The 24891-nt window shown below is 37.7% G+C and overlaps 4 protein-coding genes across 7 annotated transcripts; 3 read left to right on the forward strand and 1 right to left on the reverse strand.

Annotated features, from left to right (window-relative positions):
• Positions 1 to 1915: 1915 nt before the first annotated feature.
• LOC112163882 (receptor-like protein 2) lies at positions 1916 to 4162 on the forward strand. The gene has a single exon (XM_024300146.1). The coding sequence runs from the start codon at positions 1916 to 1918 to the stop codon at positions 4160 to 4162; it is 2247 nt and encodes a 748-aa protein (XP_024155914.1).
• Positions 4163 to 5418: 1256 nt separating this feature from the next.
• On the reverse strand, positions 5419 to 8773 carry LOC112165295 (tetraspanin-3). The gene is made up of 2 exons (XM_024301786.2): positions 8115 to 8773; positions 5419 to 6092 (listed from the first exon to the last, which is right to left on the reverse strand). Exons 1-2 carry the CDS (start codon positions 8625 to 8627, stop codon positions 5748 to 5750), a joined length of 858 nt encoding a protein of 285 aa, XP_024157554.1. The 5' UTR covers positions 8628 to 8773; the 3' UTR covers positions 5419 to 5747.
• Positions 8774 to 15775: 7002 nt separating this feature from the next.
• LOC112168061 (interactor of constitutive active ROPs 3) lies at positions 15776 to 21685 on the forward strand. 4 transcript variants are annotated; one of them, XM_024305178.2, is made up of 5 exons: positions 15776 to 15930; positions 17145 to 17251; positions 18769 to 19015; positions 19627 to 21285; positions 21401 to 21685. In XM_024305178.2, the coding sequence occupies exons 2-4, from the start codon at positions 17232 to 17234 to the stop codon at positions 21271 to 21273; spliced, it is 1914 nt and encodes a 637-aa protein (XP_024160946.1). In that variant the 5' UTR covers positions 15776 to 15930; positions 17145 to 17231; the 3' UTR covers positions 21274 to 21285; positions 21401 to 21685. The 4 variants fall into 4 exon arrangements, with proteins under 4 accessions (XP_024160946.1, XP_024160943.1, XP_024160944.1 ...); XM_024305175.2 differs by having other exon boundaries at positions 15777 to 15930; positions 19627 to 21289; XM_024305176.2 differs by lacking the exon at positions 15776 to 15930 and adding an exon at positions 15983 to 16117 and having other exon boundaries at positions 19627 to 21289.
• A 1056-nt stretch (positions 21686 to 22741) lies between these two features.
• LOC112165972 (40S ribosomal protein S23) lies at positions 22742 to 24620 on the forward strand. The gene is made up of 4 exons (XM_024302702.2): positions 22742 to 22888; positions 23866 to 24021; positions 24129 to 24255; positions 24339 to 24620. Exons 1-4 carry the CDS (start codon positions 22884 to 22886, stop codon positions 24477 to 24479), a joined length of 429 nt encoding a protein of 142 aa, XP_024158470.1. The 5' UTR covers positions 22742 to 22883; the 3' UTR covers positions 24480 to 24620.
• The last annotated feature ends 271 nt before the right edge of the window (positions 24621 to 24891 follow it).

The following is a 24891-nucleotide window of genomic DNA, read 5'->3' on the forward strand; positions in this document are numbered from 1 at the left end:
CTTGGGAGAACACGGTTTTGTCTAAATTTAGAACTTGTATACCGTGTCAAGAGGCATTTTTGATAAAGTCAAAGATGCACCATGGTCGTCCGTAGTCTTGGCCCTAAAAGGGATCCGTTTCGTCCCAGAGATGATGACGAAGACGTGTTAATAGCAGAGGTGCTTACTTATGTACAATAGGCGCATTATTGTACTTAGCACAATACAAGACCGGACACCTCAATTATTATGAACTTGTTGGCTAAACATAGCCCCGCGCCAACGCAACGCCATTAGATTGGTATAAAGACAATCTTTCGATATTTGAGAGGTATGATTGATATGGGCTTATTCTATCCCTACAGAGAAAAGAGATGACGGAAGTGTGGGATCGGACCCCACAAGGCAGAATGCCACCTTCCGTGCTCCTCCTCCCCTCCATCAAAATGACAACAAGCACTTCTAAATACTGAAGTGAACCAAATCCGATAAGAGGATAATGTAGCGGACTTATTTACTAAGTCGTTACCAAAATCCACCTTCGAGAAACATGTGAAGAGCATCGGATTGAGAAAGTTATCCGAACTCCCATGATTGTAGCAATCAGGGGGAGATATTGACATCAGGGGGAGGCATGATGTCTACATGTTCGATCTCGAAGAGTGAAGGACGTGTTGTGCTCTTTTTTTCCTTCGACCAGGGTTATTTTTGTCCCACAGGGTTTTTGTTACCTGGCAAGGTTTTTAACGAGGCAACAATCAAAGCGTCATCACCAAGTTTGAGCGGCACAAGGGGGAGTGTTGAAGGATATCGACATAATGTGTGCCTCTACAAACTAGGGTTTAGAGTTGTAATAGGAATGTGTTTTAGATATTCAATTGTAATCGGATTCTATTACATTTTGGGTACCTTGTAACTCCCTATTTAAAGGGCTCCTATTATCAATGATAAGACACAATTCTATTCTCCTACAACAATAAAATTCACTAAAAACTCCACAAGACGAAGAATATAAATAATTATATATAATTCATAAATAATTAAATCCAATAATTAAAAAGCGAAATATTTCAAATTGTCTAATCTTATGATAAAATACTTTGAACGTCCAAAATTTCAAGAAGAAACATAGCACAATTGAGTTATACGGGTTCACTTCGTGTTGGCGGGTTGACCCGTAGCCGACCAATTTATTAAATGGGTCATGGCGGGTTGACCCACTGTCGACCCGTTTTTTAATCGTGCGGGTTCAACCCTCTTTATTTCGTGCTGGTTTCGAATCGAGTTATCGGGTCGTGTCAGAATTGTCAACCCTAATCAGAATCGATGCTCTTTTTTTCTTTTTTGGCAAATCTCTCGCCCTCTCTAATGGAATGAACTTTCTTATGCGTCAATTCATCATCCTCTGTTTTTCAAGATGGGTAGGCTATGAATTTTCAACTTCTTTTGACTATTAAACATCAAATCAGAAGAACAAAGTAAAACATCAAATCAGAATAACAAAGTAAAATAATGAACAAAATAAAATAACAAAAAACAGTAAAGATAGTATGAGAGTCAATATGAGCCATTAGATAGTCAGTTTTGTGTTTTAGTTTTTTCTTTCTGTCATCGAAAAAAAAAAAAAAACTTAGGAAGCTCGGGTAGATAAGGAGCTCATGAAAGGATCCTCTCCCAATTTTTTTTCCTTTGGAAGTGTTTATCATTCAGTTCTTCGGTCGCCTCTGGCCTACTCTTAGAAAAGTCCATATAGAACAATAAGGTGTTGCAATTTCTATTGAATGTACGTACTCCTCAAGAAGTATGATTAGAAACAAACATAGCTTCCTCGCTTCTTCCTAGAATCCTAGCTCTATTTGGTCCAAACCAAGAAGTCTATAATTATATATACAGAGGAATCCATACATTATAGAGACAAACCAATTGTCATCCAGTTATGGCAGAGCAGCCTAATAATCTATCTCCCTATGTCATCCTCTTCATCTTTTTTATCTCATCATCAACTGTCATTTCTCACAAACCAGCCGCATGCATCAAAAGGGATCAAGACTCTCTTCAGTCCTCTTTTGATATGCCTTCTCATTTGAATTGGTCTTCTGAGGATTGCTGTCACTGGGAGGGCATTACTTGCGATATGGCTGGTCGGATCACACATATATCGTTGCCCTACAAAGGCCTCAAACTCAAAGGGGGTGATTCTTTTCCCTCTTCTCCACTTGGAAATCTTTCGCATCTCACCCACCTCAATTTGTCCCACAATTCACTTGAAGGTTCACTTGATCAAACTGGATTCTTCTCATCTTTGAGTCGTCTTGAGATCCTAGATTTGAGCTACAACCTTCTTTCTGGAGAATTACCATTTTCTCTACCATCCAGTAATATCCAAATGCTTGATTTGAGCTACAACCTTCTTCAAGGTTCAATTCCTTCTTCATTCTTCAAAGAAGCATGGCGTTTGACTAGTTTTAATGTCAGTTACAATTTCTTGACTGGATCTATACCATCCTCTTATATTTGTCTTCATTCTTATCCCTTGATTAGCCTGTTGGATTTTTCCTCCAATAATTTCAATGGTAGCATTTCTTGTGGGTTAGGGAAGTGTTTGAAACTGCAGGTGTTTCGTGCTGGTAGCAATAGCCTCTCAGGATTACTTCCAGAAGATATCTACAATGCTACAAAACTTGAGGAAATTTCATTACCTCAGAATTCATTTCATGGAGCTATTAGTGAAAGAATTGTTAACCTCGCCAATCTCGAAATCCTCGACTTAAACTCGAATGGATTGAGTGGCAAGCTACCTTCAAGTATTGGTAAGCTCTCCAAATTGAAACTCTTGCTGCTTCATTCCAACAACCTAGAAGGTTCTGTGCCCCCACCTTTGATGAATTGCATGAACCTTACAGAACTGAATCTGGGATTCAACAAATTTGACGGAAATATCTCTGCACTTAACTTCTCCAAACTTAGTCAACTAACTAAACTTGACTTTGTGATTAATCGCTTCACTGGCATCCTTCCAGTAAGCCTTTACTCATGTAAGTCCTTGAAAGCAATTCGACTAAGCCAAAACGATTTACAAGTAGAAATACAATCAGAGATTCTATCATTGAAGTCATTGTCCTTCCTCTCTCTGGGTCAGTGTCGACTGGCCAATATCACAAGCACAATGAAGATATTGATGCGTTGCAAAAGTCTTGTATTCCTATCTGTTTCTAATAATTTTGTAGGCGAGGAAATGCCAGCTGATCTTGGCATGGTTGATTTTGAAGGATTCCAAAAACTTCGATATCTGAGTTTAAGTGGATGTGAGTTCACGGGTCAATTACCTGCATGGTTATCTAACCTCAAGAAGCTACAGGTCTTGGATCTTGGAGATAATAGAATCACAGGGTCAATTCCTAATTGGTTGGGGACTCTTCCAAGGCTATCTTATCTAAGTTTGGGTAATAATTCAATTTCGGGTGAATTTCCGAAGGAACTTTGTACACTACCAATGTTGATATCTGAAACAAATGCAGCTCAAGTAGATGATCTTGAATTGATTGTCTACAAATGGCAAGGTGCATCGTATCATCAATACAGAATGTCTAATCTGCGAGGGAAAAGTATAGGCAATAGTACCGTCGAGACGCGTATTGATTTTGGCCAAGTACGGATCTTTTCCCGGAAATTGGATCTTGGCAACAATAACTTATCCGGGAATATTCCAGACCAAATATCTAACCTCAGGAATTTGGAGGTATTGGAACTTCAAATGAACCATTTTTCTGGAAAAGTCCCACCATCACTGGCAAGCCTTAATTTCTTGAATTACATTAATGTCTCATACAATAATCTTGAAGGACCAATACCAAGAAGCACCCACCTTCAAAGACTCGATGCTTCATCATTTGAGGGGAATGCAAAACTTTGTGGTGCTCCGCTTCCAAATAAGTGCTTACCAATCAAAGGCAATGATGCAGACAATGGAAACAGCCAAGACCATGAGGAGAATGGGCATGAAAATCAAATACCATGGTTCCATATTTCCGTGGTTCTTGGGTTCATCACAGGATTTTGGGGAGTCTGTGGGTCTTTAGTGCTTAAGGAGAAGTGGAGGTATGGATACTTCAAATTTGTAGATAGGGTTCAAGAGAGGATACTTCTGTGTAGGGCCAAGTTGCAGAGTAGGCTTAGAAGCTAAAGTATGTAATTTTTCTGTATCTTTTTCTGGTTTTGTTGTTATATTTTGTTCTGTTGGCAATGTAAGGCTTTGGTTTGTCATCACATTTCTGTAGTCTTTCGACTTGTTAAGTTTTTAATTAAGAGTTATATATGCACATGACTGTTACACACACACCCACACTCTAATTGACCAAGTAACTCCATTTGGATGCCATACGCATCTACTATTATTCTTCAAATTACCTCTTATGGTAGATGATAATCTTCGAGTTTTCATAGGGTGTGGTACTCTTTTTATTCCTTTTTTCCACAATATTGCTCACCTAAGGATTTAATTGAGGCCACAAGAAGCCATATATCAGTTGTAAGTTCAGAAAGAACGATTGAAATTAGAAGGGGAAAAAAATGGTTTCTAGCTAGCTACTCAAAACACAAAGAATCATCTATTTCACAATTAGTAGAAACAGAGTAAAGTGCAGAGGGAGGGTGGATAGGGAGTCATGAGTGATAGAAAAGTTAAAACTGATCATATTGTAATACAGAAAGATAGAAACTTGATATGAAACTTGTATATTCTCATTCATTCTCTTTGACGTTTACATTCTATCATTGTGAATTCCTACATCTACAATTGTTGGGTTGATATGAAATATAAGTGTATGGAGTTCTGTGTATGACTACAAGTACGTAAAAGATGAGTGGCTTGATATATAGTAGTACCCATGGTTTTTGTCTTGATATATTTGCACCAGGATAGGCATTAGCATGCTTGTGAGCAGTGCAGAATTGCTTCAGTTTGTTCTGGTGTGTTGTCATCTTTCTTCAGATTGTTGTTGGCTTTCAAACCTGTGTTAGGACTTAGGACTGATATCAGCGTCCAATCCTAAATTAGGATTGTAATCCATGTCTTTGTGGTTCACATATTATAGGAGGAAAATTAAGTCCCAATTCTCTCAAAGGAAGAAATCAAATAGAGGATAAATAGGCGAAAGAACTTTCCCAATCCCCTTTATTAAAAAGAAAATATGAAGACCTAGTCAGGGGATATGAACCTTACACCTCAAATAACCAAGTAAATACTGAATTAGAATTAAGACAGAACCTCCAAAAACTAAAATGGAACAACTGACAGTTTACTAGAGAAAAAAGAAATTAGGAAGGCCCGATTGATCTCTATGTATGCAAATGTGAAAAAGAAAAAAAACTGAACTGATAATCACTTCCCTTCTCAGATGGAAATCTAATGTCAGTTGAAACTTGAGAACATGGAAGGGAGAGAGTAATTTGGGCCCCTAGGTTGAATACAGATAACCCTAGTGCGCCCAAATAATGTGCAATTTACATGAACAGTACAAATAGTTATGGAAGCGATGCATTGCTACCGTACCTTGATATGCAGAACACACTTATTTCTACCAGGTAAATGATAAAGATAGATAAAATAAAGTACATGTTAGCTCATATACAGGCAACTTTTCAAAAATCAAGCCAAGTTCATGATGTTCACTTGTCTAAGACGAAAGAGCCCTAATGAGTGCAATCTTAAAACCTTTAAAATACACTTTTCACAGAGTTTTTCCAACTATCAGATTCAATCTCTACCACTAGAGTTGGAAAGGGCTAGGTTGCGCCTTTGTCATCCGAGCCTCACCATACGGTTCATCATTGTCAATCCGACGATTGTTTCTGAACGCTGCACAGCCAATCACATAGAAGATCACTAGGACGATCAATACAACTATGTTAATGACAGAGACCTTTCTCCAACTCTTCCTAATGCTGGCCAGCACACCAGCCTTGCAAGAGTTACAGGAATAGCAGAGTTCCTGTTGATCATTGTTCCACATAGAACAGTCGGGATTAGTTCCCACCGAGCCTCCTTCAGTGGTCCAAAACGTCTCATTCACATAGGTATAGCCACACTCTGTAGGGGGCTTGCAGCAGCCAGACTATTGATCAAATGATAAAAAGAAAATTAGTATTCCACTTGCTCTAACTTATATATCATCAACACATATAGAAAAATAGTTGGGTCTCGTAGTTCTACTAGCAAGTCCAATGGCCAAGAGCATTGATTAGGTTCATTACGAGTGTGTGAAATCGAGATGCACTAAATACCCGTCGACTCTCAAGTAATGTTACATGTATCATATTTGCCGACCACATCACTTGATCATGATAAAACCAATTTCCGTAAATTATTTTTAGGTCTGAAAACCCATTTGCATAGATACACCTTCATCCTGATATAAATCCAATATGGTAAAGCGTCTATAAAAGGCACCCAATCTTCTATAGTGATAAAGGGATAAGAATGACTAGTGACTGCAACTACAAACTACTATGTGCCAGCAAAATGCTGACCAAAGCTAGAAAGTTTGTTCAAGCCAATCACTTAGTTGACCTTACCCTCCCTTTAAGCTTGAAATTTTCTGTATAATATGTTTAAATTTCTACATCTGTATTCAGCATGTGAAGCAAGTATGGAACATGTCATGGTCAGATAACATGCATTTATACCTGGAACATTGTATGTATTCCACTAACCTCTGCATCAATAATTTGGACACACCAATAATGCAGACTTGTCAAACAAAACATACCAATAATAAAGTGAAAGCCAAAACAGTTGTGGGAGAGGAGAGGACTATATAAGGGGAGTATTTCAAGTTTGTTCAAGGCTATATCATTGTGTTCCAGTTTGTAACAACCAGACAAAAATGAGAAAAGGATATCCCACCTAAAAGATATTCTGTTAAGATAAAGCAGAAAAAAAGGCTTAGACAACCCACCTAGAAGAACATTCTTTTATTTTCAGGATCCTGACCTACTGAACAACTGCCACCACAACAAGTACTTTACTGTAATTCGCTTAATATTCCAGAATATCATCATAGAAACCTTCTTTTCACTTCATAGGAGGATATGGTTTGAGCAAGAGTGAAAGAGAGTCGCACTCTTTTTCTGAGTGACACTTTATACCTAAATTACGTGCTACTGTACTGATTATTCAATTTTCATTTCTTTTTTCGATATTTTCTTGTTAGGTTTAGAGTTTATGTCGAGTGAAGAATCAAATAGTCGAGCACTTCAACACAAGTATGGACTGTATGGGATTTAGGTCTTTTACCACAGAATCTGAAGGCCGGTGGGTCTTATTTTCTAATTTTCTTGTTGGACCAAGTGCCTAACACTATTCTATCCACCGCCTACATGAGACATACTAATTGGAATTAGCTCTTTATCGATTAAGGTCATCACTCCTTGTGGTCCACTTATATTTTGAACAATGGGAAATGATTTATTTTCCTTCTTTCAAAAATGGGTAATGAAATTTCCTTTCAAAATTTTATATAAGAAAAGGACAGTGTACAAGTGGGAGTAAAATGTTTTCTGTTGGTAATGGTGGGTTTTCCATCACCATCAAGTAAAAAAGGAATTAAAAAGAAAATCCCACATAGCAATTTTCCATTGGTCCAAAGACCACATATTTCCGGGGGATAAAGTATATTACAATTGGGGGACTCCAACTCAACCCAACCCCATGCTTGTCACACAGTTTGGCCACATGCCTTAATAACCTCCTTAAAGCAAGATCTAAATCCCAAACTAGATCTACCAGTAAAAGCACTATTTAACCTTCTTCAACCTCTAACTCCAAAAAAATCATCAAGCTATAGATCAGACAAACTTAAGCCGTGAATCAAAATAGTTGGTCTCTAAAATCATGTCCGATTCAGAATTTCTGACAACATAGCATACCAGATATCGAACATAACATCGTCACTAAAAATTGGACCCATTAAAATTCTATTGCTAAGAACTTAAAACAAAACAGAAAGTTCTAAAATCAGATCAACTTTTTTCATGCTTTATGGTTCTTTTTGCTATAGAAAACATCATACCCTTTTTACTACATAGTTAGCTATAGCTAAAACAGAAATCAATCAAAGAAGTGAAAATTTACATACCTCAATAGAATTAAGCTTTCTGTTGTAGAACATGGCAGCAGTCTCCGGCACACCATTAACAGTCCTGTCCATCTTCTTGCAAACCTTAGAGTCCCTCACACAAGAAGCAATCTTCCTCCAGTAGCTATTTTTTGCTACGCGTTCCTCCAGCCAGCCAGAGTAGTCCTCCAGATAGTAGTCCTTATAAGCCTGGTTTGCAAGCGCCCTGCCGGAACCTTTATCCGTCACGGCGTAAGCGAAAATGATGAAGCCGATCAGAGCAGCTATGATGAAGAACATGACGAAGAGGTAGACCCACATGAGGAAAGTGTTACGGTAACAGGCTCCGGCGAAGCCGGCTAAGGAGACGACCATGATGGAGACTCCTATGACTATGAGAGGCCATTGGAGGAACTTGAGGCAGTCAGTGTTGTTGGCTCGGCTGCTCAGCCAGATTCCACCGCCGATGATAGGGATTGAGAGGAGGAAGGTGGTGAAGTTGAGGACACCTATCAAGTGGTTGCTGGACCTCATCTTTTCTGGGTTTGTTTCTTCTTTTCTTCCTTCCTATTTGGGTCTGGATGTTTTTTGTTTTGGAATTTTCTGGTGGAGACTGGAGAAAGTATGAGTCTTTGGGTTTTGTGAGAAATGATGAAGGTGGTGGTACGTGTTTATTATAAGGGTTTGGGCAGTTGAAGTGGCTTTATGGGGAAGGAGAAGAAGTGTGAGACTCACTCGCTCTTTGTTGCAGACGCGTGTCTATTTCGGGCATGCTTCCTGCAAAATGACTGAAGTGCCCATTGTGTTTGAGTTTATCTTTGTGTTTTCTTAAGAGGATGATTGATTGATTGATGGCGATGAGTTTAAGATTAAGCATGAGTTGGTTATTTGCCCCACATAATTCAGAGTAACAAAAATCTATACCAAAACACTCGTATTTTTTAAGTTAACTCGAAAATATTCTTAAATTTTAAAATCACAATAAGAAACAATTGGACAATCGGACAAGCTTAGAGGTCTAACTGTCTTAATGAGAAATTAAATAAATAAATATTAATTATCTCATTTTTATTGATATATTTTATGAGTCTCGCTAAATTTGTATATTTAAGGTGAGTTTACCTTTGGATTTTCCGTTAAAATAACTCAACAGTTTGTAGATTGTATTTCTTTTTACATCTAACTTGAATAAGTAACACGTTGTCACGTTGTAAATTTAGTATCATGAAATTTAAAATGTTGGTTACTCACTAGCTTCATAAGACTACTATATTTTACAATAAACGACATTCATTATCTTAATTGATAACTAAATAATCAGAAATTCACTAGAATTAATGAATTATGATGTAAGATGTTTACTTTTTTAGGGGGATGAGTCCAATTTTTTCTGTTTGGGGGTAAAAATGGAAAGCCACTATTTGATTGCAGGGACTTTCAAATTCAGATTACTTGTGTGAAAGTGCTTTTGCTAACTTTGCTAGTTTGCTTGGTAGACTACTTTTTGATACTGTGGAACGTGTTCATTTCCTTCACTCGTGGGCAGATATGATTGTTGTGTGATTTGATCTGGATTTGCAGATTAATTGGCTTCTCTGTCGACAAATGACAATGACTTCAATATTTAATGGAAAAGCACTCTAATTTTGCAAGTTAATCGAAAAATATTCATAAATTTAAAAATTATAACAAGAAATAATTGAACTGTTAGACAAATTTAATGGTCTGATTGTCTTAATGAGGAGTTAAATAAACAAAATCGATTATCTCATTTTTATCAATCTATTTTATGAGTCTTGGTACTTGCTAAATTGTATATTTCAAGGTGAGTTTACCTTTTGATTCCCCCCCCCCCCCCGTTAAGAGAACTCATGAATTAGAAGATTGCATTTCTTCTTATAACTTGAATAAGTGACATGTTGTAGTTCAGTATCATCAAGGCTATAATATTTTATAAACAATATTCATGATTGCAATTGCTAAATACTCAGAATTTACTCAAATTATGATGTAAGAACGTAAGATGCTTGGGGGGAATCATTTTTTCTGTTTGGGGGTAAAAATGGAAAGCCATTATTTGTTTGCAGAGACTTTCAAATTCAAATTCAGATTACTTGTGAAAGTGGTTTTGCTGCATTAACTTTGCTTAGTAGAGGAACTACTGTTTGACTCTGTGGATTGTGTTCATTTCCTTCACTCATGGGCAGATATGGTTATTGTGTAAAGTTATGGATTTGCAAATTAATTGGCTTCTCCGTCGACACTTGACAATGACTTCAAAATTTATTCAGCCAAAAGAAGGATATCAAACTCATGATTTAAATCAAAGATATTAGCATATGAAACTGTTCATGAAATTCATAATCATATGATAAGACTATACGCAAGATATTTTGACCATGTGAATGCAGCTCAAACTTCTCTCTTTCTATAATTATTATTCAATAGATTCTGGTTCAAGTGTTTGTCTGTCCATGTGGAGCCCGGAATTCCTGGAGGGAGATACTGGATTCAGCTTCATTCTTCTGATATTTTTATGCATACACACACTCCCATGCATCTATATATGACCAAAAAATAAATAAATATATACACATATACAACTACTGTATATCTGAATTGAAGGTCATCAAAACAAACAAAAAAACTCTATCCAAAAAAAAAAAGAAAACAAAATAACTACTGTATATCTGAAGTGACTATTTGCATAACACCTGACCACCTGAAGGAATTATTACTTATTTGTCTTGAAGTGGAGAAATTCCAAGAAGACATCAAGTAACTCTCAGCCTCATCTTCTTTCACCACACTTTTAGGCTTTTAGCCAAGCAAATTTTGTAGTAATTTTTTCACATAAAAAAAGAATGAGTATAAATTTCGAAATTGCTTCTGAAGCTCTTGGACGGTGGATGATGAAAGAATATGGGGCTGATGAGTTGTGGACTAAGTTGTTTAACTTTGAGTTTTCGTACATATCTGAGTCAATGGTGATGCTCGTGCCACTATTCTAATTAAATCTGGAAAAATACTGTGTCTTGTCATATTCGTGTCGTATATTTATTGTAAAATACAATAACAAACTATTAAGATGCTAAAACCAAAACCGAACCATTAAGTTTCGTGTTAACCTCTAAAACTCCTTAAGACTTGTGAAGAAAAACTAAGTCTTAACTTACAAAATCTTATAACTTAGAGTAACATAAGAAGCACACGTAAATCTTATACAATTGGGCTTACCTCCTTCTTTTTGAAAATTGAGAATTGAGGTTGTTGTCGTGAAAATTGAGAAAAATGATTACGATGAATTAGATAGATGTATTAGGGTTTCTAATATATATATTAGACAGAGAAACTCAAATTTACAAGAATACCCTTATGTTAATGGTTTTTATCATGTTAACAGATTAACACTAAACCAATTCATTAAAATTTGTGTTCTTATCGTGGTAACCCTATATGAAACCAAACGTATAAACCTCAAGCCAAATTCTTATAATTTCATGCGTGTTTGTGAGTGTGTTATCGTATCGTATGCAGTTTTGCCAAATCTTTTCCAAATATTCATTAGAGGGAAGGTTGATAATTTTGATATTTTTACATCAAGTATTTATTTTAATTTTATTAATTTAAGGATTAAATTCAGTTTACCCCCTTGAGGTTTGGGGGTAACTTCATGTTAGTCTCTGTCGTCTCAATTTAATCAGTTTACCCCTCGAGCTTTTCAATTTTTCTCAACCGTATCCAATCTCTCATTTTCTGTCCAATTTGGACGTTAACTCTGACAATAATAGTTACTTTAAGGCTAAAATGGTCATTTCAAGACAAAAAAAAACCACAAAAAAAAAATCTCATTCTTCTTTTTGTTTCTCTTAATTTGTAATCCCCCAATGCCGAAAATATGCAGATTTTGGTTTGCAGATTGAACATGTTCAACAAATATGTTTCTCTAAATCTCTGATCCCTCAATGGTCAAATTTTGGTTTGCAAATTGACCATGCCCAACAAATATCAAAAATCTTTCGATACCCATCAATATTGGAGAAAAGTGATGGCATCCTAAAGACCTAGTTCATATGCAAGACAAAGAAAAAGGCTGAAACCCAAGACCCAGAAATCAAGAAAGTCACCATCTTTGAGCTCATTCAACACAAACCAACAATCTCAATAAAATAATAAAAAGTTTGTAAGGGTAGAATTGATTACATTGTTCCGTCCATTTTCAAATCCGGCTTCATCTTCTTCAGCGCTCCGATCATCATACCTGAATTCATCCTTCCCTCACTCAATTCCAACACCCACAGCCCGTGGATCAATCACTCTTCTTCCATCTTTATTCGCCAAAACATCTCTAAAATACTCACCGAAAACCCTACAATTATCATTTAAAACCCTCTCGTAGCTGCTCTCCAGCTCCTTAACCCTGTCGTCTGTTGTTGATCGAAACATCGTCGTTTTTGTCATTGATATTTGGGGATAGTGTCGGTAGAATCTGCTATCTTCGGCAATCGTACCACTGCAGAATTGGGAGGAGGTGGACGAGGAAGAGCTCCTCGAATAACACCGAAGCCAATTCCATTCGAGTGAGTGCCGGATCGGTCCAGAAGATCTCGGGGATGCAAACGGCGGCATCAATCTAGTGGTGGCAAAGGCCGTAGATCAGGGAGAGAGAGAGAGAGAGAGAGAGAGAGAGAGAGAGAGAGAGAGAGAGAGAGAGAGAGAGAGAGAGAGAGAGAGAGAGAGAGAGAGAGAAGATCTCGGGGATGCAAACGGCGGCGTCAATCGAGTGGTGGCAGAGGCCGTAGATCAGGGAGAGGAGGAGCGGCGATAGAGAGGAGAGAGAGAGAGAGAGAGAGAGAGAGAGAGAGAGATTAAAGGAAGAAGAAGAAATATTTTTGTTGTGATTTTTTATTTATTGAAATGACAATTTTAGCCCTTTAAATGGGTCCCATCGTAAGAGTTAACGTCCAAATTGAAGTGAGCCTGAGAAATTGGACACGGTTGAAGAAAATTAAAAAGCTCAGGGAATAAACTGATTAAATTAAGAAGACAGAGACTGACATGAAGTTACCCCCAAACTTCAAAGGGGTAAACTGAATTTAATCTTTAATTTAATTAATAAATCAGACGCATGACACATACAATCGTCTTAAGACTTAATCCTCCGTGAGAGATGCCCATACAGTTTTACCAGATCCACTCCAAATACATTCATTAGAGGGCGGAAGGTTAATAATTTTGACATTTTTACGTCAAGTATTTATTTTAATTGTATTAATTTAATTAATAAATGAGACGAATGACATGTAAAATCGTCTTAAGATCCACGAGAGATGCCCACACAAGAAAGAGTCATCAATTCGATTTCTCAAACTAGCAAAAGGGAGAGAGGACTTGTACTAGGTAGGGTCGGACAATAGATCTAGGAGCAGCAAGGTGTGGACTATTAACTTTTTACTTTTTTAGTAACCACTTCGCTTCGCCTTCCACGTTATCTTCGAAGCCGTCCATGGCCGACCGTTATCTACTACGGTGGATTTGCGGGAGTTTAATGGATAATGTGTTGACTGTTTGAGCTGAGTAACCCCCAGGTTGGACTTTTAGAGTGATCCGAAGCAAACATAAGACGTAGTGCAAATAACTTACGCAACAAGTAGCTAAAAGAAGGTGATGCCAAAAATGAGAGACGCTATGGTCGTCCCTACTAGTAAACTTGGGATTTGGAATATGCAAAAAGAGAGAGTACTAGGAAGCTTACAAAACTAGCCGGTGATAAAGTCTTCCCCATCCCTTTCCGAGTGGCCTTTTTATCAAATCAGTGAAAGAAAACTTAATGCTGAAGAACTGATGCGGGCATGGGGATTTCGTCATGGGTCTTATAGAAAACAAAAACACTAGCCTACTAATAATGAAGCCCGATGTTTACAAAAGCAAAGAAATGATGAAGCCTAAAAACAACCAAGAAACGGGTAGCCCAACTAACTCAACAGCATGTAACCCAGGTCCTGTGCATATTTTCTGCCCAACATTAAAGCACACGAGTCTAACTTGGTCAACAAAGGACTTTATAATATCATGGATTATGTATCCCATTGAATCAGAAACTATAAACATATACCCACCCAATCTCATGAAATGCATGGCCTTTTACTTGGGATGAGGCCAGAAGAAACCAGATTTGTAAGCGCTGCTGATTTAACATTTAGATTTCGAATGTGTTGAAAGAGGGTTCGGGTATTTTGAGACACGGTAGTGAAGAGGGTGGCGTGGTTGTTTTTAGTATTGGTGGCGAGCATTTATTTTGACTTTTGAGATTTGTCTTGTTTTGTAGTTCGAATTGAATAATGATATAAGTAGTTCACGGTTGGGCCTCATTGACTCATGATGATTGTTTATGACGATTATCTATAACCAGTATCTATTTTAGGGTTGTGTGTAGGGCTTCCATTACTCGAGTTGTGGGTGAGGGAGTTACAATAGCTTGTCACTCCTAATCTCCCATACTTTGTAATCGTTGTTTTATTAATTGAACGTTTCTATTTACACAGGAAAAAAAAACATTTAGATTTTAGTAGATTGGTGTTCTTTGGGTTGCCATGTGGCAAAATATGTTGTGGTCATCTATCTTTTGATTTAATAACAATCACTTGAATTAAGTACAAGAACCTCAAATGTTTTAATTTCAATTTTTGATATTAATCCAACAATACATCATACATGAGCCGAAAATTTAAAGAAAAAAAAAAGGTAGGTGACCATAAAATTAATAATCATTGTCGGTCATCGGTGATCAAGTAAACACTTTTAAGTAATAAAATTTGTGAAAACATCTCGGCACTATATAAGACAGCTCTAAGAGGTGTCATCGATTTTTTTTTTTTTTCTTTCCTCACTTTACCTTATGACAAGGTAGAAATACCCATATATCACTGAAAGCATACCCAAAATAAGCTACAAAAGTGAGCAAGGTCATCCACACTGAATTTTGGAGCATCATTTCATTCTTCACCACATAAAAGAGAAGTACAACAAAGGCATCTTCTCACATTGTTGATCAATCAAAAAGACCAGCTACACGCCATTGTGACGAGATATCTAACCCCTACAAGTAAAAATAATTTATTTTCAGATTTATTTCTCATTCACCGGGTTGTGTAGAAACACATCTGTTGGGTCAATACTCAATAGTACAAAAAGAAATGGTTGGCAAATAAACGACAAAAACAAACACATGCAAACATGGAGGGTTTTAGCAAATAGAGCATAAGTTGGGTAACGATCTGTTATAGAGTTTAAGGCCAGGCCACCAATAATCGCAAGATCAAAGCGGAGGACTTTACTTTGGTGCATGTACTTGCAACTTTTGAATTATCAACAAACCTACCCTATTGATGAAAAAAATTAACAAATCTATCCTTTTCTAGAACCAAACCAAATCTAGAATAACTCCTAATATAGTAACTTTCCTTTGGATTAGGTGGAGAACAAATGAGATTAAACCTGGCACAGGTAATTATCCATGTCCAGCTACAATGTTTTTCTTCTTCTTTGAAATTTGAAAAGTTGAAAAAAAAGATGGATAACATATCATATTGACGGACGTAAAACCGGATTTAACTCCAGTTTAATCTCTTTCTCACAAAACGACAAATGCGTACTCCCTTCTGCTTTCTCTGCGTCCTGCGTTTTGTAATCTAGTGCTTCTCACTCACGCTCCTCCAAACCGTAAAACTCCCAACAGTCCCACTCCACACTCCACTATCCATAATTCATAGCCTCGGAAACTGCAACCAGATTCGAACAAGAAGAAGAAGAAGATTCACAAAGCTCACCTGTTAAGGTAGAGCACCCATTACTGATGTACTCTTATATTTTGTGAGAAAATATGTTCCATGTTGTTTAGTTTCGGTTGTGGGAAAATGTGGGAAAGTAGGGAAGAGGGAAGACAACGGAAACTCACTTGCCTTTTTCAGCATTCTGTTTCTGAGCCCGGATGGGTTTCTGTTTCATGGCAAAACCCAAACTGGGTTAGTGTTTTTTTTTTTTTTTTGGGTGTTGGTTTTCATTTTTTTATTGGATTTTTGATTTTTTTCTTCTTCTAGGGTAATGATGTTTCTTTCAAGCTTCTTTTGCGTGAAATCTGGGCATGAAAAGAAGCTCCGCTGCTCAGTGATACAGTGTAGCTCTTCTTTTCTTGCTCAAGAGCTTCATTGTTGCAGGCTTTTTTATTTTTTATTTTTATTTTATTTTATTTTAGAGACCATAAATGTAAAGCGAATCTTAAAAAGTCTGCACAATCTACTTTTGTTTTCCCGTCGAGGAGTCCATTGTTTTAATTTTTAATAGCTCCATTGCTTGTTTTTTTTCTGCAAATGCTGATTCCATGTTCTTCTTGTTTGGGTTGGTTTTAGATCCGTTTGTGTTTGTTTGTTTCCATGTTGAAAGGAAAATAATGATAAATTTCCGAGAAAATAGTATTTTGTGTTAAAGTCGAGAAACAAGCTTGTTTGGTGGTTGTTTCTACTCCCCACGCTATTAAAAAAGGTTTGAGCAGTTGAATGAAATCATTTTGTGTTCTTCAAATTTCAATCTAGTGCTCATAGTCCCATACTTCACGGCAAAACTGGAGGATACAATGATGGTAGCCATGTTGGATGTGTTTTTTTTGTTTCTCTATAATAGCCATGTTTCCTTGTCTTGTTAGTAGAAGAGGGGGTATTTGTGTAATTATAACCAATTAGCTGGAGATTACAATGATGGGTCCTTTGAGCATGGATAGAGTGTGGAACTAGGTAGCAAGCATTTAATTGGTTTTTGAGATGTTATTCATTTATTTTTGTTTGGTGATATTAAAAAAAAAATCATTTTTGTTTTGTGGATTTGGTATCTAAAATGGTTTGGTGCAATTTATGATTAGCACATCTTTGCCATAATGGCCTTTTGTTCCATGATGATAAGGAGCACATGCCCTCCATGAAACCTATTTATTTCTCTTACATGTAAACATTGGATCCTCCTGGCCCAGCTTGTGATTTTGATCTAACTGTTTTTCAGGTCTTGTGGGTCGGAGGCATTCAAGTAGTGGAGGTTAGATTACTATTGGCTCCCTCTCAACTTTGCTACTAGAAAAAGCAGTCAAATATGCAAACCCCAAAAGCAAGGTAACTTCGGCTTATATATGATTGTCTTCTCCTTTGGCTTTAGAGGCTTTTGTTGGTCTGTTGCTTGATCAAACAAGCGCTTGTTTGTTTTTTGAGCCAGAAGGTAACTATGTATGGTAGTTTGTACTTTCCTCGTTGCTATATCTATGTTCTTGTGAGCTCCTTGTATGACTTTAAAGCCTCTCATGTTTTTGTAAGCTTAACTTCACATCTTGTTTTGGGTTTGTTCTATCTCTGTTTGCAACTGTACTAAAAACTTTCACTGCTCGAGTAACAATGGTAGACTGATTTTGGGGGCAAGCGTCTATGTACCAGTATCTTTCTATCAGTGTCAATATATAGATTTAACAGCTTATTGTCTTCTAGCTTTGAAGTATTGCTGGGTCCTCTTGGTAGCTATAATGCAGCCTGCAGGACCCACTTGAACTATCAGAGGAGCAAAAAGGACTCCTCTCTGGACCAATTAAGCGACTGTACTTCTATAATCTTGTGGCCACATTAGACTGAGGACTTAATAATTTGGCCATTTGATTTTTGTGATGTCTTTCTTTCTATCCAGCATTTGAAAATAACAGAATCATTAATTGTATTGTATCATTATTCAAAACTTCTCAGCTTACAAAGGGAGAAACTATAATACTATGTTGCATTTCTTTATAATCAATGAAATGATTGAAGTATATTCCTGGTAGCAAATAAGAGTTTTGGAATTTTTGTCTCAGTGTGTCTATTATGCTCTATTGTGTGTGGGCGCGCTATATGGGGATGTTCAATTTTTGGTGGTCATTGCACGGCAGATTTCGTTGGCCGTTCAAATCAGTGTTGCAACAAAGTCTGTGGATTTTATTTTGGTGTGGGTGTGGGTGTGGGTGTACATATTGTTTGATGTTAATGTGGAATCTTTCCATTAGTAAAGGTTGTTGGGCTTCCAACTAGTGATATTCATACTATGAGGCTTCCATGAAGAAGAAAGAAAATATGTTTTGTGATAGTATATAGAAATCTAATGCGTGGAAGGCTAAAAAACAAAAGTATGACTATGGACCTGTGGTATATGATCTGGGATAAATGACAAATGCCATGTAGTAATTGGCTTAGAGTAGCCTCCCATCTCTCTTTCTATGTATTGTCCTCCTTTCCAAGATATCTAATTTTCTATACCTTAAATGTTTTATGCATTTTTCTATTGTAACTTCAGAATGGAATTTGATAGCTCCAGCTCTATAGCTTTACAATTTTCAACTTTACTAGTTGATTTTTGCCTTTGTAATTTTTCCGTGGCGAGTTGTTTTGGAAATTCTAGTATGCAACTGATCCACTTATCACTCTGGGATGTGAGTTTTATTTATTGGTAATCTAGGATCATACGTTGCAGCATACATCACCTGTTTTTTTTTTATGACCGCAAATCACAATTTCGCTGTTTCCATAGTTTAATTGCTGTTTTTATTTCCTACTTTATTTCCTAGAAGCTTGTGATCGTTAAACCTGATTGTCATTTTCTAATCTTCTATCAGAAATGGTGCCTCTGAAGTACCTCAACGGGTATCCCCCACTCAAAGGGTAACTCCGCCTCCAAGGGTATCCCCAACTCAAAAGGTATCCCCTACTCAAAAGGACTCTCCTCGAGTAGTGCGCCGCCAACTTAAGCCAACTGCATTGGAGACTGATCCTGCATCTACTTCAAGTCAAGCTAGACGACTATCTAAAGACAGAAGCCCAAAAGTCAATGAGAGGCGGTCACCCAGAAGTCCATTGCCTGAGGTACTTTTGATTTTACTTGCATTGATTTCTCAGCTGTTTCACAATATATAGATAAAGTGTTGTACAACTGTGGTCTAGGGATAATATGACGCCCGAGGCTTAATGCTTGGACTGGAAGAGACTTGTTTGGAATTTCACAAATTAAATCTAGGTTGTTTTTTGGGTGAACTTTGGTTCTTAAAAGTCGTCTGTCACATAGCAGTATAGTTTTCATTCTAAACTTCTTTCCTTTGTTGTAAGAAATATAGAAGCTGGATACCTTTGTGTTCTGTTGGTTCACTGTCGTGAATCACTAATTCAATGTGCAACTCTGGTGTATGCGAAGGAAGTTTCATATTTCTCAACAAAAAAGTTTGTCTGTCTAATATATTAATTGATGCACATTACCATAATATGTAAAACATCATGTTTCTTCAGTAACTTTATCTTAAAGTATATTCATGGTTTTTAGTTTGTCAGTTCTTCATCAATGTTATAGAAGGGCATTCTTTCCCCACACATCATTTACACTCGTGTATTTTCATCATGTGTACACATTGAATCTGTATATAGAAATGTTAGTGTGGAATTCTTTGTATACTTTGCTAATAATCATCTCTTCCCTTCACCAGAAGAAAGGCTCAAGTAGAGTATCTGAATTGGAATCTCAGATTTCTCAACTCCAGGAGGACTTGAAAAAAGCAAACAACGAGCTTCAGTCTTCCGAGTCATGCAAGAAACAAGCTCAGCAAGATGCCGAGGAATCAAAGAAGCAATTACTCGCCTTGTCATCAAAGCTCGAAGAATCTCAGCAGATTCCTGATCTTTGTATTTCTGAGGAAGCTCGTGTAATCAAGCTTCAAAAGATTTCACAAGAAAGAGAGCAAGCATGGCAGTCAGAGCTTGAGGCTGTCCAGAAACAGCACTCAGTTGATGCAGTTGCCTTGGCATCTGCCATTGATGAGATTGAGAGGCTTAAACTGCAGCTTGAAATGGTAGCTGTATCTGAGGCTGATCAGACAAAGCATGCAGAATTAGTCAATGGAGAGCTCCAAAGCTTGAAAAAAAACTTGGCAGAAACTCTTTCACTTGTAGACAACATGAAAAACGAATTGAAGGGCTGTAAGGAAGCCGAAGCTCAAGCACAGGCACAGGTTAGTCAAACCCTGCTGCAGCTGGAATCTGCAAGAAGAACAGTGGGGACGCTCAGTTCAGATGGCATGAAAGCCATGGAAGCTTACAACTCAGTTGCTTCAGAATTAGATCAGTCAAAAGCACGGGTAAATTCACTAGAAGAAATTGTTGCCAAACTCAAGGCTGACCTGAATAATGTAAGCAGCAACAATGACCTTGAGCGGGAATTTGGAGAAAAGCAAGAGTCTATGGGACCAAATGAGATCGAGGCAGAGCTTTACACCTTGAAGTCTGAAGTGAAACGACTAAAATCTACTCTTGAGACTGCTGAGACCAAATACCATGAAGAACAAATTCAGAGCACTGTGCAGATAAGAAGTGCTCATGAACTGGTAGAGCAGATGAGATCTGCTTCTAGTCAGAGAGAGTGTGAACTGGAGGATGAACTGGAGAAAACCAAAGCTGGTGTTGAAGCGTTGAAGGCCCACCTAATGGATAAGGAAACTGAGTTACAATGCATTTCAGAGGAAAACGAGGGGCTGAATTTGAAGCTTCAGAAGAGCCTGTCATGCCAGAGAGAGTATGAACTGGAAAAGGAATTGAAAGAACTGAAAAAACATGTTGCAGATTTGAAGGCTCATTTGATGGATAAAGAAACAGAATTGCAGAGTATATCAGAAGAAAATGAAATGCTGCGAGTGAAAGTCAATAAAAGCGAAATGGACAAGAGCAAAGCGAATGAGGAGGTAGTGGCGGAAGTAGAAGCGGCAAGGTGTGCTGAGAGAGAGGCTCTCATGAAGCTTGGAATTGTGATGGAGGAGGCAGATAAGAGCAGCAAGAAGGTAGCAAGGGTGACTGAACAGCTAGAGGCGGCACAGGCAGCCGGTGCAGAATTGGAGGCGGAACTGAGAAGGCTAAAGGTGCAGTCTGACCAGTGGAGGAAAGCTGCTGAGGCAGCTGCAGCCATACTTTCCTCTGGGAACGGCAAGGTCATGGAGAGAACTGTATCCATGGACAGCAACTATCATGTTCCTGGAAAGCTTGGCTCGCCTTACTCTGAAGATATGGATGATGATATGCTGAAGAAGAAAAATGGGAACATGCTGAAGAAGATAGGTGTCTTTTGGAAGAAGCCACAGAAATAGAAATTCTGCCAGGCAGGTTGATAATATTGGCTTTGGTTACATAAACATTATGCTTCTCATCTTTGCAATTGTTCTTGTTCTTCTAAATTCTAACTGGCTAACCGTCTTCGTCTTTATCCTTTGACAGATGTGGTTCTGGGTACAGCATAGTCATTTGGTTGAGCAGCTGGTAATTTGCTAAGGCTACTATAACTAGTGTGGTGGCTGTGGCTGTGCACTACACAGATGATGATTATTTTGCTTCATTCTGTTTTACCAGAGTACTGTAATGATGAATTTTCTCTGCTTTATGGAAATATTGAGCTTTTAAGCCATTAGTTATGGAAGGTATATGTATGTATTGGTTAAGACAAATTCTCTTGTTATGAAGACAATTATTTATTGAAGTATCTGGGTTAGCTGTGCTTATTGAGCTGGTTTTCTTGGTTCTGGTTCTGTCCATTGTAATTTACCTTGCAGCTTTAATATGGCAGGGCATGACCAATCCAACACAGCTCTTGGAATGCCGTCTATTCAAAAGCCCCTGTATATAAGTGTCCCCTTGATGCCTCTTGCATCGTTTTGCACGTTGTTAAGATCCTTAAATGTTATTGTTATTCCCTTGCTGACCGTCTGGACAACATGTCTGTCCTTCGTTCGACATGTCATTGCTCCGGCTGGCTTTGCCTGCAACGATTGTATTCAATATGGATTCCACTTGCCACTGTACAGAGTCAACTGAGACCCGCAGTTAATGCCATAAATATGAACACTTTGCGATTGGCTCCGGGCAGCTACCTTAGTTGGTAGGTACTTGCTCTTGTCCTAAATTTCGCCTTAGGCTGTGTGTACTTAAGAAATATAAGCTCCCACTTATATTTAATTATTTATCCGATGTTAATGTATTTTATTTTGTTTGGCAAAAAAATAATAACAAAAAACAAAGCCAAGTAGATCAATTATTTCACATCAACTGCCATTTGAAGGGGGGGGGGGGGAAAAAATAGACACAACCACCTAGTGGCTGGATGAAACTAAGTGTCGCCGATTTGAAACAACATAGTAGAAAAGCTGCATTATTTGTGATGATGTTTCGTGTTCGAGTTATCTTTTTTGCTATGTCAAAGAAAATGGAGTAGCTAGTGGAATACTCTTTATTATGGTGTATGTTATATGTATTTTATTTTGTGGAGATTCCTATTATAATTTCGGAAAGTTCTCTCAATGTTATATTCTGTAGTACAGACTCTATGCCCCCCCCCGCTGACATTCTACAATTTCATTAATCGAGAAGTGAGTAGCACCAGCCCTTAAAAAAAAAAAATTATTACAGAATATTTGATCTCAATAACAAAAAGAACAGATCAGATTGGATATTCTTGCACACCAGTGGGATTATGGGATTCAACTATAAAAAAAGAAAACTGAGATTTTAGATATAGTGGGTGGCCCAGAAAACGGCCCATTTTCCTGGTAATCTATTTAGAAAGCCCAAAAGAAGGAGGTAGGTATATTTAAGAGGTAGAATAAGGCACTAGGGTTTCTCATTGCCTAAAAGCTCTTATTGCTCCCTGCCGCGCCGAAGCTCTCTATTCGCAGTCGTTGCTTGAGGCTCTTCGCGTTCGGTCATCATGGGGTGAGTCTCCTCCTCCTCCTCCCTTCCTTTCAGATCGATCCTCTCTCTCTCCTTTTCTTCTCTTCTCTGCAATTATTTCATGGATAGGATCTACTTAGTCTCAGTTCAGTTAATCCAATTAGATAGTTTGATGGTAAGCAGATATTGAATTAGTTTCTGGAAATTAATACAGTTTTTGCTTCGTTGAAGTGGAATCTATGAAAATTAACCATGCTTGTTTTGACTACCGAGTTGTTGTGTGAAGCAATGTGTTCATTGTTTATTTTATTTTATTATTGTTGAAGGCTAGGTTGCTAGATTATTTGTTGGCGAAGATTTTAGACCTTTGAATTCATGGTTGACATTGAAGAATGATAGAGACTTAGATTATAGTTGTTGAGAGTTTTTTGCCAAGTATGAAATTATGTCTGTGCCAAATCCTGAAGGACTTTTCATTGTTTAAAGGAGTAAGAAGTTTTCCCTGAAGTGTTTTTTGTAAGAAAGAGTTTCTACACTTGGTGTACTAGGTTCCTCGGTAGAAAAAATTTCGGCCTGAAAAGCTCTTTGGTTTGCTGGAAATAGATACAACTTCGTTGCTATGTTAAAACTATCGAACTTTTGGTTTCAAAGAGGTAATTAGTAAGTACTCTTGGGAGCTGCTCTGATAAAATATGCAAGAGGTACATGGATTCTTAATGCATTTTTATGCACTTTAAACCAAAAAAGCTATCGAGTAAAGTAGGCTTTATGAAAAGCAGCCCATATGAGATTCTGGTTTCATTTCTGAAACTTGTTTTTTTGTTTGTTTGGGGTTAATAGCAATGACAACTTAGTCTTGAAATTTTAAAGTTTGATTGCCTGGATATCTGCATTCATCAGTTTCTAGATTAAATTTAAAGAGGGATGCTTCAAACATAAATTCTGTTTAGTTTTGTGGTAGTTTTTATTTGCAATAAGCCCTGCTTGAAATGCTTTACCTAACTAGCCAATTTTTACAGGAAAACACGTGGAATGGGAGCAGCTCGCAAGCTGAAGGACCACCGCAGAAGGCAAAGGTGGGCTGACAAGTCATACAAGAAGTCACATCTTGGAAATGAGTGGAAGAAGCCATTTGCTGGATCTTCCCATGCTAAGGGCATTGTTCTTGAGAAGATGTATGGGAAATAGTCTTGATGCTTTTTATGTTTATTTTTTAGAACCAACTCATTCAGGTTGGAATACTGACATATAGTCCTAACTGATTTTGGATATTAATTTGCAGTGGTATTGAGGCTAAGCAGCCTAACTCTGCCATTAGAAAGTGTGCTAGAGTCCAGCTTATCAAGAATGGGAAGAAGATTGCTGCCTTTGTGCCCAACGATGGTTGCTTGAACTACATTGAAGAGAATGTAAGCAGAGTGGAGAATATTTCTTGTTTAACCACTACTGAGTTATATATTGTGGCTTTACTGATTATTGTGTCTACGTGCAGGACGAGGTGTTGATTGCTGGGTTTGGACGTAAAGGTCATGCTGTTGGTGATATTCCCGGAGTTAGGTTCAAGGTTGTGAAGGTCTCTGGGGTGTCTCTCTTGGCCTTGTTCAAGGAGAAGAAGGAGAAGCCAAGATCTTAAGTGATGTTTTATCTGTTGTGCTGCAAAAATGTTTTGATTTAGATACAATTTTGTCATCACTTTAAGACCATGCTTGGTAATCAGATGCTTAAGTTTTATTTTTTAAAATTTCCATGATGGTTTCGTTTCTAATCTCTTCTATATGTTCTATTGTCATCCGTTCTCCAAATCTTGGCTCAGTTTGATGTTGGGTTCACAAAATTTGTTGGAAGATGAAACCTTTTGTTAACGAGGAACCCATATCTGATTTATGTAAAGCTCCTGCCTTCATATAGTTAAATCAATGAGTCGAGGGATTGAAAGATGTGGTTCGTCGACCTAAATCTGGAAATTCAGGGTGTTTTTCCACAAGGGATGAGGGTGCCAATCTATGCCGAGACTTCATGTTGGTGCACAGAAATTCGGGGGCAAG

This window comes from Rosa chinensis, chromosome 5 (assembly GCF_002994745.2).
Source record: "Rosa chinensis cultivar Old Blush chromosome 5, RchiOBHm-V2, whole genome shotgun sequence".
In the NCBI taxonomy this organism is placed as follows: Eukaryota; Viridiplantae; Streptophyta; class Magnoliopsida; order Rosales; family Rosaceae; genus Rosa; species Rosa chinensis.

What these genes read in the sequence shown, in the direction of transcription:
- LOC112163882 (XM_024300146.1), top strand. Translation starts at nt 1,916, where the DNA reads ATGGCAGAGCAGCCTAATAATCTATCTCCCTATGTCATCCTCTTCATC.
- LOC112165295 (XM_024301786.2), bottom strand. Translation starts at nt 8,627, where the DNA reads ATGAGGTCCAGCAACCACTTGATAGGTGTCCTCAACTTCACCACCTTC. An exon ending in GAAAGCTTAATTCTATTGAG is followed by an intron (nt 6,093 to 8,114) that starts GTATGTAAATTT and finishes TTTGATCAATAG; the next exon opens with TCTGGCTGCTGCAAGCCCCC.
- LOC112168061 (XM_024305178.2), top strand. Translation starts at nt 17,232, where the DNA reads ATGCAAACCCCAAAAGCAAG. An exon ending in ATGCAAACCCCAAAAGCAAG is followed by an intron (nt 17,252 to 18,768) that starts GTAACTTCGGCT and finishes ATCTTCTATCAG; the next exon opens with AAATGGTGCCTCTGAAGTAC. An exon ending in CCAGAAGTCCATTGCCTGAG is followed by an intron (nt 19,016 to 19,626) that starts GTACTTTTGATT and finishes TCCCTTCACCAG; the next exon opens with AAGAAAGGCTCAAGTAGAGT.
- LOC112165972 (XM_024302702.2), top strand. An exon ending in GGCATTGTTCTTGAGAAGAT is followed by an intron (nt 24,022 to 24,128) that starts GTATGGGAAATA and finishes ATTAATTTGCAG; the next exon opens with TGGTATTGAGGCTAAGCAGC. An exon ending in TGAACTACATTGAAGAGAAT is followed by an intron (nt 24,256 to 24,338) that starts GTAAGCAGAGTG and finishes GTCTACGTGCAG; the next exon opens with GACGAGGTGTTGATTGCTGG.